Genomic DNA, 18,214 nt, shown 5'->3' with positions numbered 1-18,214 from the left:
AAAAATAAATAAATAAAATGAAGATTAATGAAGGACCGATTAAAAAGGGTCCAGGACGTGTAGTTACTACAGCTGCTTACATTTTATCTGGAATGACTAATCAAAGGCGTCACGTAATTGGCAATAAATAGCAAGCCGCCACAATATAAACCAGACACTCCGCAATTGATTTGTTTGTTGGTTGAATGAAGGTGAAATAGTCACAATGTAAGCAATGCCCAGTTATCAAATGTGTGAAGCATTACTGGTGTGAATTGTCGTCTACAGACTGGTTGAAGAAGAAAAAGAACCACCTTTAGAGGCCATTTACCCTCGCAGAGCACGGGTTGGACCTTTTTTGGGCACCTAGGTCCCCTTTTTGAAGCAATGTTTTATGGCCGGATGCCCTTCCTGCCCCCAACCCTGTTAGTCGCCTCTGGCAACACACAGGGAATTACCAGTGAACTGGTACTCAATTTGCCGACCTCGTGAGGATGACAGGCTGAGCCAACCCCCCTGGTGTTAATTCAGCGATCGACCGGGATTCGAACCCAGGATCCCAAGCCGGCACCCTAACCGCCAAGCCAACACCAGGCGTGAAGTGTAAACAAACGGATGCTGTAAGCAAATCTGCTATCTGAGTGGCACATACGATTTCCCGAATTATGTGAACCCATTGAAGATTATGAATGCAGTGGACAGCCATCGACACACCGCGACACTATACACACTGTGCAGACCCTTGCTCACAACTAGCGACGTCAATCAATCTGCAGCATCGCTGCGATACTTGCATCTCATACGGTTCCAGACTAAGCTTAATGAAGACTGAATAACGCATTGTGTGGCTGCACGTTGTGTTCCTGAAAATTTGTCATATCATCAGAAACAGAAGCAACTGACACATGCAGAAAATTGAAAACGGCTGCGGATATGCGGAACCGTCTTGAAGCGCATTATCACAACGGAACGAAACACAGGTGTACCTGAAGAACTCTGAAATGCAGGCCCAGAATGTTGTGTGGAAGTCACCTCCATCACAACAGCCGAATAAATACGCACTCTCTATCCTGTTGAAGTTACCTCACAACAAGTGTGTGTTCATCTTTATACAAGAAATTAAACATCACCTTGCTAATATCCATGCCAAACTCTCCAACCACTCTCCTTCCTCAGGTGTCTCGTTGGTGCCTTGTCACGTCCATTGCCCCACTGTCAGTACGTAGCGTTTTTGCCCTCTGTCTTCCATGAATATCAAAAAATCATGATTTTTTCCATTTATTATCACTAGGGCATGCCCGTACTATATATAAGCTAGGACGTGCCCGTACGTGGGTGCCCGTTCCTTGCCAAAAAAAAACAAAAAAAAAACATGAATGGTTTGGTCCATTCGCAACGACCACAGAACCCCCCCCTCTATTTACATGCAATGGTTTGGTCCAAAGCGAACGGTTTGGTCCATTCGATGTGATTCGATGATTCGATGTGAATGGTTTGGTCCATTCGCAACGACCACAGAACCCCCCCCCCCTCTATTTACATGAATGGTTTGGTCCATTCGCAAAGCCAAAGCGAACGACCACAGAACCCCCCCCCCCCCCCCTCTATTTACATGAATGGTTTGGTCCATTCGCAACGGCAAAGCGAACGGCGAACGGCTAAATCGCCATAGCTCGGTAAGTACTTGTCCGATTAATTTAAAACCTTGAAAAGGCACATCCTCGGGTCCCCAGCAATATACCTGGCAAGTTTCAAGTATATCGGACCGGTAGTTGTCGAGAAACAGCGGTCACAGACAAACAGACAAACGTACAAACGTACAAACGTACAGACAGAGATTACTGGAATTATAGATAGATGAATTATCATATTATCATGAATTCCAAATTTTTTTTCCAAAAAAATGAATATCATGAAAATATGAATTAAAAAAATCCTCAAATTTTTTTTTTTCCTCTGTCTTCCTCATGTATTCCATGAGCATAGATTTTGTATTTTTTAAAAATGATGAACTGATAGGTCACGTGGGAAGTCATCAATGCTCACAATGTTATTTGATGCCAGAGAAAGTGTTCCAAATGAATTTGTTCTTGAAGGACAAACAGAAGCACAGTCATTTACGAGGCTGTGCTCAGTCTCATCAATACGCAATATAAATGTTCAGAGAGCAAATGGATCCTTCAACCCAATAAAGCGCCATTCCACCGATCACTTTTCATCTGTGACTTTCTCAACAAATGGTAGCATCCTCCACACTCACCAGACCTTAAAACGGTGTGACATTGTGCCGCTACAACCTCCATCATGTGATCCTTCGTTTTCCTGTCAAGTTTGGTTGAGATTGGATACGTAACAATCAAATGTATCGTCGTCATACAGACACCATATTGGGTATTTTAGTATGATTATATGGATGAATTATGAAGCCGTTACAGATAAGACAAATGGCAGAACATATTGCATGGCTTTGAAACAGCCTTAATGGCTCTCCCGTTGCATCAATACTGTAAAAATTTCCACCTTAATTTCCCATAACATTATCCCACTATCCTCACGTATAACCAACCATCAAGGTGATAAAGGGTGAACCACGAGATGATCTCGGCTTGGTGCTCCTGTTAAAACTCCATCAACTCGCACCCCACATACAAAGCACGACGGAATCAATTACGTCAACAAAAGTGACAGAATCTCACGAGATCTTGACGGCGTGACAATGACAATGACAAAAGTTTGGAGATCTCGCGAGATCTTGATGGCGACGGCACAGATTTTCGAAGCTGTACACGTTCTCCACGTTTTCAAAGTTAAGTCATTGTTCACAATTGTATTTTGTCGAAACTGTATTTATCTTTCGGTGTGTGAACCTATAGTGTGTCCCCAGGAAGTTTCTCGCTGTTAATCTTTCATAAATTAATCGTTTCTGTTTGCCGCGTGTGTGCGGCCTTGCCTCAGGCTTCCCCGGTCCCCCGTCGAAGTTTGTTCCTTCCTTCGCTGTTTATGCTAGGTTCTTAGATTTTTCCCTTCTCCCCCAAACTTCCCCGAACATCTACTCTTTGTCTAACGTTTTAAACCACCTCCTCACCTAAAAAACAAACAAAAAAAAACAAAAAAAACAACAACATTTATTTCCCATTCTCCACGTGTGAAGTTGTCCCATCGTGTGCTTCTGTCCGCGTGCGCGGTCTGACCCCGCCCCCATTATCTCCTTGCCTTCCACCTTTTCCCCTGTTCACGTGACTCGTGGTTGTCCCCTCTAGGCTCCCTCTCCCCGTTGGTATTTTTGTGAATATAAGATTGTTCTTCACGGTTCTGTTTAAATATGTTTAAACTTTCCCCTGCAGTGTTTTATTCAGTGGTATATTACAACATGCTGTTTTTCTTCCTATTTAAAAGGCTCTTTTCAATTTCCTCTCCAACTCATTCCACTTCAAAAAAAATATTCAATCTATATAAATAAAGGAGGAGTGTCTGTGTCTGTCTGGATGTCCACTTATAACTCAAGAACTACACATCGGAGAAAAGTTTTAGACACAGATTCGGAATCAGCATAAAATTCCGTTGGTTATAGGCTACTTTTTATTTTAATATCAATGGTTAAAAAAACCGGGCCGGCTGCAATTCCATGGTGTAGTTTGTGGCGGCGCTATTGCCCCTTTCCGATCCCAGACGCATTGCGGTTCCGATTCGCGATAAGGTCTATGCGCTATCACCGACACTTTTCCACCTTTTCCATACCTTTCAATCAGATTTACCTTATCGTCCATCGTAACCACATTACGCTTGGAAACACTGGCATTATCCTTCTTCGGACCCATGGCTAACACAGACACAGTAAAGGCTGTACGTCGCCTCTGTTTTGAATGAGAATCAGCGGTTGCGCGTACGTACAGTATACTGTACGTACATATTTATATATTTTTAATGTGCTTTTTATTGTATTTTAAATTGTTTTTTAGCTTCTTTTCTTGTTAATTTATGTACTATTTTATTTATTTTAAATATATTTTTAAGGAAAACAAATGTTTTCATGTCCGTAGGAGTGACGTAATGTTGCACATAATGACGTTCGCTGCCCGGTCATGAAAGAAATTATGATTCTCTTGCCAAAGTGACATGCAGATCAGGCAGTAAACCTCCCAACTGAGTTTCTCAACAGTCGTAAGCCTCAAGGACTCCCAACACACAGGTTGATTCTCAAGGTGGGAGCACCAATCATGCTTCTAAGGAATCTTGATCCACCAAAGCTGTGTAATGGAACACGATTGACAATTCAGCAAATGATGCCGCATGTCCTAGAGGCAACCATCCTCTCAGGACAATACAGAGGAGAGAAAGTATTCATTCCAAGGATACCACTTATTCCACCTGACCTTCCATTCTCCTTCAAGAGGCTTCAGTTCCCCATCAGGCTATGTTTTGCTATGTCCATCAACAGGGCGCAGGGGCAATCAATGAAGGTTGTAGGCCTGAACTTCACAGAACAAGTGTTTGCCCATGGCCAGCTGTACGTGGGCTGCTCGAGGGTTGGAAAACCAAGCAATCTTTATGTCTTGGCACCACGTAAGAAAACCAGAAATGTTGTATACCCAGAGGTTTTGAGAAATTGAAAATTGAAAAAACGTCATGTAGGAAATGTACTGTGATATTGCTCTAAAATATACATGTTCTTTTCATCATATATTTGTATTATTCTTATTCAACCCGGGCGAAGCCGGGTACCTCAGCTAGTCTCTTATAATTCTAAATCACTACATGCTCTAAATTCAAATTCATTCCACCCCTCCTCCATCGTTCTTAAACGGATCGCTAACTTGAAAATAACAATAAACCCAAATTGTTAAAAATGTTCGTCTTTCATTAATCATCCACTTTCTAAACTCCCCCCTTGCCCCTCCCCTCCAAATCTCCCCCTTGCCCCTCCCCTCCAAATCTACCCCTTGCCCCTCCCCTCCTAAACTCCCCCCTTGCCCCTCCCCTCCTAAACTCCCCCCTCCCCTCTTAAACTCCCCCCTTCCCCCTCCCATTCAAAACTCCCCCCCAACCCCTCCCCTTCAAATCCCCCCACCCCCAAAACCATCCCTCCCAAATTCTCCCCCTTCCCACCTCCTCCTCAAAGCTGCCTCCTCCCCACTTCCTCTCCCTTCTATCTCATACCTCCACCTCCCCCAACCTTCTACTTGCCTCTGCTCCCCCCCACCCCCCCTCAAACAACCCCTCACTGTGCCTCATCCCATCACCATCAAACCTTTCGTCCTCCTCATCCTTCCCTTTCTTGTAACTCTTCTGTAATCTCTGACACACTATCAACTGCTCTCCCTACCTCCCCCTCTCATCCTCCGTCTGACCCTACCCCTCCCCTCCCCTGTCCTGCACACGATGCTCCCCCTCTCTCCTCATTAACGGTATGGACCTCAAACATCCAGGGCCTTCGCTCAAACCTGATTGATCTCTCCATTCAGGTTGCTTCTGACAATCCAGACCTGATCTGCTTAACAGAAACTTTCCTCCTTCAAGATGTTTCTGATTCCTCAATATCTCTTCCTGGTTACTCCCTCCTCCAGTATGATAGACCTGAGCCTAGTCCTGGTGGTGGGGTGGCTATCTTTATCAAAAACTCTCTTCTCCTTGCACTGCCGTCTCTCCACCACACCCCCAGGAGTACCTCTGGCTACGGCTTCCTCTCCGCTCCCACCTTTTGTTCATATGTGTTCTGTACCGTCCTCCAAACAGTGATGACTCCATTTACATTTCGCTGTCGGACAACATGGACCAACTTCGATCAACTCATCCAAACTCTCTCTTCCTCATATGTGGCGACTTCAACTGTCATCATGCCAGCTGGCTGGGTGTGGATTCCTCTCTCACCAGCCATGGCACCTCAGCAAAGGACTTCTGCGACTCTTTGGGACTGACACAATCTGTCAATTTCCCAACCCGGATCTCATTCAATGGAGTATCTTCTCTTCTGGACTTGGTTATGACAAACTTCCCTGCAAATGTCTGCTGCTCTTCTTCTGCTCCAATCGGTTCTTCTGATCATGTGCTTGTTAAAGTGGACATCGCTCTGGCCATTCTCAGAGAGCCTCCTCAGCGCCGACGAGTCTGGAATTTCACTCAGGCTGACTGGCATGGTCTGCAAGCAGCCATCAATCATCTGGACTGGTCTCCCATCTCTACTGCCTCTGATATCAATTCTTCCTGGGAATTCTTACAAAGCAAACTGCTCTCTCTCATGCACAGATTTATCCCATCTCGTCTTCAGTTGTCTTACCCTTCCTCCCATCCATGGTACACTGAATCTTGTGGTGAGGCTGTTGCCCTGAAACAACTTGCCTTTGCCTCTTGGAAGGCAAATCCAACTGAAGGCAATCTCAGTTCCTTCCACCAAGCTCGGAACAAGTGTCTTTCTACCCTCAGGAGTGCCAGGAAGCACTATCTCTCCACACTCAAGATTGAACTCTCAAACCTGTCTCCTTCCTCCAAATCCTGGTGGCGTCTGGTCAAAGCCGTTTCTGGTGTTTGTTCCCCCTCCATCCCCTCCCTTACCTCAAATGGCTACACAGTTGACACCGCACGTGACAAAGCCGAATGTCGCAACTCTGTGTTTGCCTCAAAATCTTGTGTCCCAAACCCATCTCTCTCTGTTCCCACCTTTCCCAGTCAAACGCAACTGCTCCTGGACTGTGTGTCCTTCTCTCCTGACAAGGTGGATAAGTTTTTGTCAATCCTCGACTCTGATTCTGCAACTGGACCAGACGGCATCAGCCCATGGGTCCTAAAATCCTGCTCTGCCGCTCGATCTCACCCTCTCTCTGTTCTTTCACCCTCTCTTTTGCTCAAGGTCATCTGCCAGCATCTTGGAAATCAGCAAACATGACCGCTTTACAAAAAAGGTGCAAATACAGATCCTTGCAACTACAGACCAATCAGCCTGCTCCCAATAATCAGCAAGGTCATTGAATCAATCATCGCTTCTGACATCAAATCCTTCCTCTTCTCCAATGGCTTGATCTCTGATTATCAATTTGGATTCAGACCAGGTCATTCTACTCTGGACATGTTGCTTCTGCTGTCTCAACAATGGATGGACGTCCTCAATGCCAAACAGGAAATCAGAGCTGTCTCCCTTGACATATCACGTGCCTTCGATATGGTCTGGCACCCAGCTCTGCTCACCAAACTCTCCTGCTATGGTATCCATGGAAATCTCCACTCATGGCTTGCGGACTTCTTCTCTGGTCGTAGGCAACGTGTGGCCCTGGATGGATTTCTCTCATCTCCCCCTTCCTGTTCTGGCTGGAGTTCCCCAAGGTAGTGTTCTGGGCCCTGTGCTGTTTCTGGTCTTCATCAATGATCTCTCCGACTCTATGGAAAAGCCTCTCTATCTCTTTGCTGATGACTCCACTATCTGCCGCTCCATTCCTCATCCCTCAGATCGGCAGTCTGCAGCCTCCTCACTCTCTGCAGACCTGGACAAAATCATAGACTGGTCAAACAAGTGGAACATGTCTTTCAATCCTGACAAATCTCACACTCTTACTATGTCTCTCCGAAAAGACCGACTGGAAAACACTCCCATCTACTTTCTCAACAATCCTCTACAAGAAGTTCTGTCGCTCAAGCTTTTGGGTCTCACTATCTGCCATGATCTTTCTTGGGAAAACCACGTTTCCAAGCTGGCCTCCAAAGCCAGTCGCCGACTGGGCATCCTCCGTCGTGCGAAGTCCTTCCTTGGCACACCTGAGCTCCTCACCACATACAAGGCTTTCATCCGCAGCTCAATGGAATGCTGTTCCCCCCTCTGGGCCGGTGCTCCTGCCTCACACCTAGCTCGGCTTCATGCTGTTGAAACCAAAGCTTTCAGAATCATTGGCATCTCCTGCGATGAAGCTAACTCCGAGGGCCTTTCACTCACTCACCGCAGGCAGGTTGGTGGTCTTTCTGTCTTCTACAGACTCCTCTCCAGCCTTGCTCCCCCAGCTCTCTCTGTGCTCTGTCCCCCTAATATTCCTACAGGTCGCACATGATCTGCATGCAACCCTCTTATGGTTAAACTGCCAAAATCTAGGCTCTCTGCTCACCTTCACTCTTTCATTGCCCTTTTCTCCCACCTCTGGAACAAACTCCCCCACTCCATTCAATCCCACTCCTCCCTCCAGGTCTTTAAAACAACTGTTCACCACCATCTCTTATCTTCCCCCATCCAAAACCTTGATCTTTTCTACCCCTGCTAATTCACCCCAGATACACTTTTTTTTAAATTCCAACTTCTTTCCTGGAAGTCCTTGCAGTGTTCATATGTTTTATACCTCTCCCACCTCCCCCCAAGCCTTCTCCCTCCCACATTTCTCTCGATGTCCTTGCTCTCAAATGTCGTGTTTGTGTCCTTCCCCCTCTCTCCCCATCTTGTCTACTGCTCCCCTTATTTTGTGTTTTATGTGTCGGTTTGACTTTTTGTGTGATTAATGTTAGCTCTTTCACGAGCCTCGATCTTGTATACAACAACAACAAAAAAATCATTTGAATGCAGGGAGCCATGTGATTGGCGAGGACTTGGACCAATCCACGACGCAAACCGTCCCCAATGGAACCTAACACGGTGTCACCACAGCTCTTAATGCCTCTGAGGAAGAGAACTAGCTTGTTCTCAAAATGTCAGACATTAATAAATAATTTATATGAATACTGAGCTGCAAATCTTCCGATATAACAAAAAACAAACAAACAAAAAAACTATATACATATATATATACACACACATATATGTATACACACACATATATGTATACACACACATATATGTATACATATATATATATATATATATATATATATATATATATATATATATATATATATATATATATATATATATATATATATATATATATATATATATACAGTGGGGAGAACAAGTATTTGATACACTGCCGATTTTGCAGGTTTTCCCACTTACAAAGCACGTCAAGGTCTGTAATTTTTATCATAGGTACACTTCAACTGTGGAAGACGGAATCTAAAACAAAAATCCTGAAAATCACATTGTATGATTTTTAAGTAATTAATTTGCATTTTATTGCATGAAATAAGTATTTGATACATCAGAAAAACAGAACTTAATATTTGGTACAGAAACCTTTGTTTGCAATTACAGAGATCAGACGTTTCCTGTAGTTCTTAACCAGGTTTGCACACACTGCAGCAGGGATTTTGGCCCACTCCTCCATACAGATCTTCACCAGATCCTTCAGGTTTCGGGGCTGTCGCTGCGCAACACAGACTTTCAGCTCCCTCCAAAGATTTTCTATTGGGTTCAGGTCTGGAGACTGGCTAGGCCACTCCAGGACCTTGAGATGCTTCGTACGGAGCCACTCCTTAGTTGCCCTGGCTGTGTGTTTCGGGTCGTTGTCATGCTGGAAGACCCAGCCACGCCCCATCTTCAATGCTCTTATTGAGGGAAGGAGATTGTTGGCCAAGATCTCGCGATACATGGCCCCATCCATCCTCCCCTCAATACGGTGCAGTCGTCCTGTCCCCTTTGCAGAAAAGCATCCCCAAAGAATGATGTTTCCACCTCCATGCTTCACGGTTGGGATGGTGTTCTTGGGGTTGTACTCATCCTTCTTCTTCCTCCAAACACGGCGAGTGGAGTTTAAACCAAAAAGCTCTATTTTGGTCTCATCAGACAACATGACCTTCTCCCATTCCTCCTCTGGATCATCCAGATGGTCATTGGCAAACTTCAGACGGGCCTGGACATGCGCTGGCTTGAGCAGAGGGACCTTGCGTGCGCTGCAGGATTTTAATCCATGACGGCGTAGTGTGTTACTTATGGTTTTCTTTGATACTGTGGTCCCAGCTCTCTTCAGGTCATTGACCAGGTCCTGCCGTGTAGTTCTGGGCTGATCCCTCACCTTTCTCATGATCATTGAGGCTCCACGAGGTGAGATCTTGCATGGAGCCCCAGACCGAGGGAGATTGACTGTCATCTTGAACTTCTTCCATTTTCTAATAATTGCGCCAACAGTTGTTGCCTTCTCACCAAGCTGCTTGCCTATTGTCCTGTAGCCCATCCCAGCCTTGTGCAAGTCTACAAATTTGTCCCTGATGTCCTTAGACAGCTCTCTGGTCTTGCCCATTGTGGAGAGGTTGGAGTCTGATTGATTGAGTGTGGACAGGTCTGGAGACGGCTTTGCGGTCGGTCTTTGCGGTCTTTGTGGTCGGAGACGGTCTGGAGACGTCTTTTATGCAGATAACGAGTTCAAACAGGTGCAGTTAATACAGGTAATGAGTGGAGAATGGGAGGGCTTCTTAAAGAAAAAACTAACAGGTCTGTGAGAGCCGGAATTCTTACTGGTTGGTAGGTGATCAAATACTTATTTCATGCAATAAAATGCAAATTAATTACTTAAAAATCATACAATGTGATTTTCAGGATTTTTGTTTTAGATTCCGTCTTCCACAGTTGAAGTGTACCTATGATAAAAATTACAGACCTTTACGTGCTTTGTAAGTGGGAAAACCTGCAAAATCGGCAGTGTATCAAATACTTGTTCTCCCCACTGTATATATATATATATATACACACACACACGAACATATATATATACACACACATATCTATACATATAAAACACAGTGTGTGTGTGTGTGTGTGTGTGTGTGTGTGTGTGTGTGTGTGTGTGTGTGTGTGTGTGTGTGTAATGTTACCGATAGACTCCTAAACGGAGAGGCTTACGTGCTTGATATTTGGCATAGACATGGCCATTGAGCCTGGGACGAACATGGCCCAACTCAAAATATTTGACGATCCATATTTTTTATTCATATTTACCTCAGCGCACGGAATCAACGGAATCAGAGCAGGTGGGCGCTGATTCGCTCAGAGCGATCACGTGATGACGCGATGACGCTATGAACGCTATGACGCTATGAAAAAAAAAATCGCTATGACGCTATGAAACGCTATGAACGCTATGAACGCTATGACGCTATGAAAAAAAAAATCGCTCGCTTTACCAAGGGGCTCGCTCTCCCCCCGTTCCCCTCCCCTCCCCTTCCCCCTCCCCCGCCCCCGCCCCCGCCCGGCAATGCCGGGTACTTCTGCTAGTATATTATATATTTACACACACACACACATATATATTGTTGCGGATATGAGATTGGCCTCCATCCATATCCGCTTGTAAATATTCCCCTATTTCCTCCATACTTCCCAACTATCCCCAATCCCCCATTCCCTAGTCCCATTTTCTGTAAACAACACTCTGTAGACCCGACCTTCCCCTATTTCCCCCATTAAATGTCGCATCCAGGTCCACCGCATCTCACGTAGACAACTATAGGACATCTTGCTAGTTATTCTTAGTCTATGTCAGTTAAGGACTCGTTTCCATTAATTCTGACTCTTCGTTGCACCATAATGTGATTGTATGGCACCGTTAGGAAGTTTAGGACCTCCCAATACCTCCCCGCAGCTCTTCCTCACGGTTCAGCAACAACAACAACAACAGCAACAACAACGGCGGCGGCGCGGGGAGTGCGCGTCCTCACTCCGGCTTGGTTAGCCGCCATCGAACATGTGCTCGACGGGGTTACCACGTAGGGGCTCGCTGTTAGCTCCTCGTCAAGGGCGGAGCCCGGTAACCCCCCGCACCCAATAGAAGCGGCGGACCGATTCCATCTGGGGCGGAGCCAACGAGCCGAGGGCGTGTCACTCCCCGCTGAGCATGCGCAGGAAGAGGGAGGTGACGTCAGATGCGCCCTCAGCTTGGACAGAGAAGGACGCCACCTCCGAGCGCTGCAATACCTCCCCGCATCTCTGGACTGGACCGGGCCTTGATTCTGTCCCTGAGCCAAGGTGCACCTTGCGCTATCGACTGCCTGTCCTTCCCTGCCATCAATCCCTGTGTAAGTCAGTCTTGTTCCGTTTGTCTGTGGTCTGTCTGGGATAGATAAGATTGTGTCTAAGTGCCTATCTCTTCTGTGCTTTACCTCATACCTTGTAATCTACCCCTTTTCCCCCCCACCAATTATATCCTCCTCCGGAGGTCTTGAGAACTGTACCCCTTGCGTCGTTTCATTTATCCCAGTCGTTGTGTCCTTTCCTTCATTGATTTAGCATAGCGCGATTTGGTCAACGTCGGGTGGAATCGGGTAAACTGTGCGAACACGGCGGCCATTCCGCTCGGCCCATCATAACATCTAAGAGGTGTCTGTAACAACTGGTGTCGAGGAGTGAGATCGGACCCGAAGCGCGCTTAACGCGCTCAAAATTACAAGTAACCGAAATTTGTTTTGTTTTACAAAAACCCGAATTTTGAAAGTCGCGCTATGGCAGCTCAAGACGGCTGGGTTCCGGTAGAGAAGAGTGAGGCAGGGTCGATCCAGGACCAAATTGAGGGACATGAGGAGAGCGAAGCAGCGAGGGCGGCAGGTTCGCAAAATGGCGTCCTCGCGCACGAGGTTACGGGCGCGCAAAATGGCGCCTCGCAGATGGCTACGGCGACCGCGCCCGCGACCGTAGCAGCGCCACTGGTAGATTTGAACCTTTTTTTAATACAAATGAAGGCCCTTATGGCCCAGAATAGCGAACGGTTAGAACAAAGGATGGGGTCCAATAGCGAGAAATTGAGGGAGGACATGGGGGCCAATAGCCAACGGTTAGAACAAAGGATGGGGTCCAATAGCGAGAAATTGAGGGAGGACATGGGGGCCCAGATCGGAGGGTTAGGGAGTAGAATAGAGGGATTAGGAAACAAATTTGAGGGATTAGACAATAGATTAGGGGAAATAGAGGAGGGGTTAACGGGGGTAGAAAACAGAATGGCCGCTCAAGAGAATCAAATGGAAGGGATGAAAAAGGGGTTAGAGGGGTTAGAAAACAGTATGGAAGGCAAATTGAGGGACATGAGGGACCAAGCGGAAAGGGAAGTTAAACAAATGGGGCAGCAGATAGAGGGGGTCAGAATGGGGGTAGAAACTAAATTGGATGCTCACAGGGAGGAAATGGAGCAGATGAGGGTGGCATCTGGGCAGGAGATGCAAGTGATGGGAGAAGAGATCAGAAGAGGTGTGAGTGAGGAGGTCGGAGGAGTGCGCAAGGAGGTGAGGCACTGTAAGGAGCGCATGGAGAAGGAGGTGAGAAAGGGGACTGTAAAATTGCAAGGTGGTATAGAGGAGTTGACGCTGGGAGTAGAACAACTGACAGTGGGACAAAAGGAGTTGGGGGACCAGGTAAAGAAGAACACAGCGGTAATAGAGGGTTTAAAATCGACACAGAAGGAGATGAAAAAGGACGTAGGGGTAATTAAAAAAGAGTGTCAGACGGTACATGAGGACCTGACGAGGAAAATGAACAAGGTGGTAGAGGTGATGGAGGTTAAAGAGCGAGAGGTGCGGGAGCACATAGACAAAAATAAGGTGGAGTTAGAGGAAGAACTTAAGGGGGCGCACGAGGAGATGAAGGAGGTGAAGCAGAAATTAGAAGAAGTGGAAGAAGGGGTGAGCGAAATTAAGAAGCGACGGAGAGAGGATAAGAAAGAGATAAAGGAGGAAGTAAAAGAATTGGTCCAAAGTCTGTGTTCGGATCGTGATGATGTGCTCATTAACCGGATGAGGGATTCGCAGGTGATGGAGGAGAAGCGAAGAGAAAGAGGACCCGGTGTAAGTGGTGACCAATATGGTCGTGCGTATGATGCGCCAGGTGATTTAATAAGCTTGGGGGTCGAGATGGACCCGGATGTTCGTGAGAGGCCAAGAGTGAGGTGTATGGCTGGTCCGGAGGGTATGGAACGAGGATGCGAGCGAGAGGGTCCGGTGATGGGAGAGGTGGGAGGTGTGAGTGAGCAAGGTTGTGGTGGTATGGAATGGGTAGCGGGTTGCGGAAGCGTGACCCATGCATCGACACCAACAGGGGTAGTTTTTAGAGGGACAGGGCAGGCACGGGAGCCCCTTGGGGGTAATGTACTGTGGGGGCCCGGCCGGTTCGGCCCCGCGCTGACCCCGCAAGGGGCGACGCACGGGGTCCGGCAGGCGGGCAACGACTCACATACGAGGTGGTCCCACAAGGTCCCACTCGCGCCGTATGACGGTGGGTAAGGGTGGCATCCCTGCCACCCTTCCCATGATGGGGCAAATGCGCAATAGTTTATGGGGTGTATGGCAGTGAAAACTAGCCCGGGTGGGTTAGGATATTGTGTGTAGGGATCTAGCGAAGATGACATTAGGTAACGTTAAGGTTTAGATAGTGACTGATACCTGTAGTGGGGACGTAGTAGCTTAGTGTTTGATAATGACGTGGGAGCGCTGAGTGTAAGGGAAGACGGAGAAGCGCAAGTTTCAGAGGGGAGTAGTTAGATGAGATGATGCTGTGTGAGAACTGGACAGGTGTGTGGAGCAGTGTATGAGTAGTGAGTGTTGTGGATCAGCGCGAATGCGCTTAGGGAAGAGAAGGGTGCAGGCGGCACCAAGTATGAGAGCACAGGTGTGCAAGTACAGGTGTGTGGAATACATGGAGTATTGGAATGAGTGGTGTGGAGAGAGTTGGAGTAAGTGGTACGGAGTGGTGTGCATGGTGCGAAGGTGTGGATGGGGGAAGAGTGGACCCCTTTCACGAGTACCCGGGGCGGGTAGTGTAAGTGTTAGGTAGAGGGTATAGGTAAATTGTGGTTGGATATTGGCATTTGTGGTGCGGTTGCAGAATGGTATTGTGGATGGGTGCATTAGTGTTGTGGAAATGGCTGGGCGTGTAGCCTGTTAGTGTGGGTAGTTGGTTTGGGCACTCCACCACTGTGAGGATGTCGGCCAGGTGAGGCCGCAGGTGGGCTCTGGGAGCCGTTAGTGTCAGTGGGTGCCTGAGGATCCCGGGTGTGGATCGGGCAGCCCGTGCCAGAGAGGGCACTGAGGGGGTGAGAGTGCGAGAGGGCCTTCCCCAGTTAGTTAGGTTAGGGTGAGGAGCAGGTAAGCTCGGGTGGCAACTACAGTGGTGGAGGTGTGCAGGTGGGTAGACCTGCTGGGAGAGCTACACGCCACAGCCCAGAAATTGTGCGAGGGCACCGGGAGATGAATCGGGGGAGTGAGACGCCAAATTGAGAAGCACCACAGTTTGGTCAATGGGAATTGGATTTTAGAACCCATAGTGTAAGTTGGCCAATGGATTGGCAGGGAAAGACCCCGGGTAATGTAAAGTTGTTAAAGTCATTTAGGAAATAGTTAGGATTGATGAACCTGTCGCACCATACGCAGCCACTTACCTGTGGTGATGATGACTCCACACCTGCGTTTTCTTTGTTTTGTGTTGCAGGAAGTGAGAATTGCTGTTTGGATTTGTGAGACGCATCACGACGTGGATGAGACATTGGGGTGATTCCATCTCTCCCTCCTTAGGAGGGACTGATGATGAATTGGAGATGGCAAATTTTGAGGTTGAGTTGGAGATGGCAAATTTTGATGAGAGTTGGAAATGGCAAATTTGATTGGTTAGGAGGGAGAGAAGACGAATTTGGTTTATGGGAGGAACGGGGAAGACAGTAGGGACGTTTGTTGATGTGTAAAGTAGATGTTTATGGGTAGTGTTGTGTTTTGTGGATACAGTAAGGGGTAAGGGAGGGGCAATGTAGGTTACCTGGTGGGGGGGGGGGGGCGTACGGTAGGAACGTACCTGTCTCACCTGGTTCCCATGTGCCCCCAGTGTGCATTACCTTACATTGCATGCACTTTTGCGCCCTTACCACCTTACTCACTTGTTTTCTTTTGTCTCCCACCTCCGAGGATCTGGCTTTGGGGCAGAGAGAGAGGAGAGAGAGGTGCTGGCTCTGCAGTTGTGGGCCTGTACTTTCGCTGCTTGCTGCCTGGATCGATACACCATATGGACCGCAATTTTTGTGGCCGCCCACAATGGACCGCAGTTCTTTTGCGGGCAAGCACCACCCGTTGATGGACCTCTGGGTCAACGTGGCACCTATGCCATACAGGTGAACCACTTTTAGTTGGCCCCCCTGACGGCCACAATTTAGAAATGGACGCGGTTGGCGCCTTTCTTTATTTTTAAAGAAGCCAGAAGGCCAAGTGCACTCCAGGAAGGCAAGACCAGCGGCAGAACATCGGCCGGCTGCGACACCACCGGTGACTATGAACACTTTATTGGTGCACCGGATGGTGCTGACTGTGTGTATGGGGTGGTGCTTTTGGTGCTTGGACGGGGTGCTCTGCACATTATTAAAGGCTGTAGGGCCACAGGGCACTCGTGGGTTGGTGTATCGATGCTGGCATGCGTGCTCTCTCTATGCATAACATCTGCATGTGTTCCTCAAAGAACAGGTCCTGGATCGTAGTGTAAATATCAGTCTTGTGTAAATAATGCTCCCTACCGGCTGTATGTTTAGTTTGAGGATGCTTTCCGCGATTCGGTTATCCTGTGGGTGTGTTTCTGTGAGGAGAAGGGTGCAACGTCGCAGGGGGACATATTTACTCATTTGTGAACATCTGTAAAACTGTCGCACTCAGGGTTGAGTTAATAGTAGAGGGAACTACATCTGAGTGCCACACTAAAGTAAGTAAAAATTTATCGGGTCGGGTCGCCCCGAGGTAGAGAAGGGTGCAATGTTGCGGATATGAGATTGGCCTCCATCCATATCCGCTTGTAAATATTCCCCTATTTCCTCCATACTTCCCAACTATCCCCAATCCCCCATTCCCTAGTCCCATTTTCTGTAAACAACACTCTGTAGACCCGACCTTCCCCTATTTCCCCCATTAAATGTCGCATCCAGGTCCACCGCATCTCACGTAGACAACTATAGGACATCTTGCTAGTTATTCTTAGTCTATGTCAGTTAAGGACTCGTTTCCATTAATTCTGACTCTTCGTTGCACCAGAATGTGATTGTATGGCACCGTTAGGAAGTTTAGGACCTCCCAATACCTCCCCGCAGCTCTTCCTCACGGTTCAGCAACAACAACAACAACAACAGCAACAACAACGGCGGCGGCGCGGGGAGTGCGCGTCCTCACTCCGGCTTGGTTAGCCGCCATCGAACATGTGCTCGACGGGGTTACCACGTAGGGGCTCGCTGTCAGCTCCTCGTCAAGGGCGGAGCCCAGTAACCCCCCGCACCCAATAGAAGCGGCGGACCGATTCCATCTGGGGCGGAGCCAACGAGCCGAGGGCGTGTCACTCCCCGCTGAGCATGCGCAGGAAGAGGGAGGTGACGTCAGATGCGCCCTCAGCTTGGACAGAGAAGGACGCCACCTCCGAGCGCTGCAATACCTCCCCGCATCTCTGGACTGGACCGGGCCTTGATTCTGTCCCTGAGCCAAGGTGCACCTTGCGCTATCGACTGCCTGTCCTTCCCTGCCATCAATCCCTGTGTAAGTCAGTCTTGTTCCGTTTGTCTGTGGTCTGTCTGGGATAGATAAGATTGTGTCTAAGTGCCTATCTCTTCTGTGCTTTACCTCATACCTTGTAATCTACCCCTTTTCCCCCCCACCAATTATATCCTCCTCCGGAGGTCTTGAGAACTGTACCCCTTGCGTCGTTTCATTTATCCCAGTCGTCGTGTCCTTTCCTTCATTGATTTAGCATAGCGCGATTTGGTCAACGTCGGGTGGAATCGGGTAAACTGTGCGAACACGGCGGCCATTCCGCTCGGCCCATCACAACATCTTAAGTCGTGTCCGTAACAATATACACACACATACATACACAGACTTATACATTCATATACAGGTGTACATATTTTCACAGACATAAACACTTGTCGCTTTTTGTTTTTAAGCCTATGATTATGAAATTGTCATCATTCGAAAGAAAATCTGAACTTTACACTCCTTGATATTTAGATGAAGGGTATCCATTTTGATTACAGCAATGGCCGAGTAACAATATGTTGAATAGGTTTCAAGTTTTGGTTCTAATCTGCAATAAATATATTCTTATCCAACTTATTAAAACTCATAAACTTCATACTATATAGCATAAAATATTTTCACACCAGACTCAGAAATTGTATTGCTTCCAAACTTTAAACCCGAAGTATAAATGGCCCCCAATGCCACAGTGGTTGCCTTACAAGATCATGAGCTCGGACTCATAGCGGAAAAGAGTATTTTTCTCCTGAACAAGTCGGAACCACTCCTGCATGAGCTGAGGGTCATCATTTTTGCTGAGACCTGCAGATGACAAGGCACAGTTCATCAAAACCACATTGTGTCAACATTAAATGAGCTGCAT

General features: G+C 47.4%; 1 protein-coding gene across 8 annotated transcripts in view; it reads right to left on the bottom strand.

The window, feature by feature from the left end:
- LOC137429537 (protein-methionine sulfoxide oxidase mical3a) overlaps positions 1–18,214 on the bottom strand; it is a 272,059-nt gene that overhangs the window by 11,790 nt on the left and 242,055 nt on the right. For all 8 annotated transcript variants that reach the window (XM_078778013.1, XM_078778017.1, XM_078778019.1 and 5 more), the window contains one exon: positions 18,054–18,153. In XM_078778013.1, the coding sequence (XP_078634139.1) occupies positions 18,054–18,153 (100 nt within the window). The remainder of the gene's footprint in view (positions 1–18,053; positions 18,154–18,214) is intronic.

This window comes from Myxine glutinosa, chromosome 1, assembly GCF_964187855.1.
Source record: "Myxine glutinosa chromosome 1, kmMyxGlut1.1, whole genome shotgun sequence".
Classification (NCBI taxonomy): Eukaryota; Metazoa; Chordata; class Myxini; order Myxiniformes; family Myxinidae; genus Myxine; species Myxine glutinosa.
Note: the sequence above shows the minus strand (reverse complement) of the source record. Positions and strands in the feature narration are given on the sequence as shown.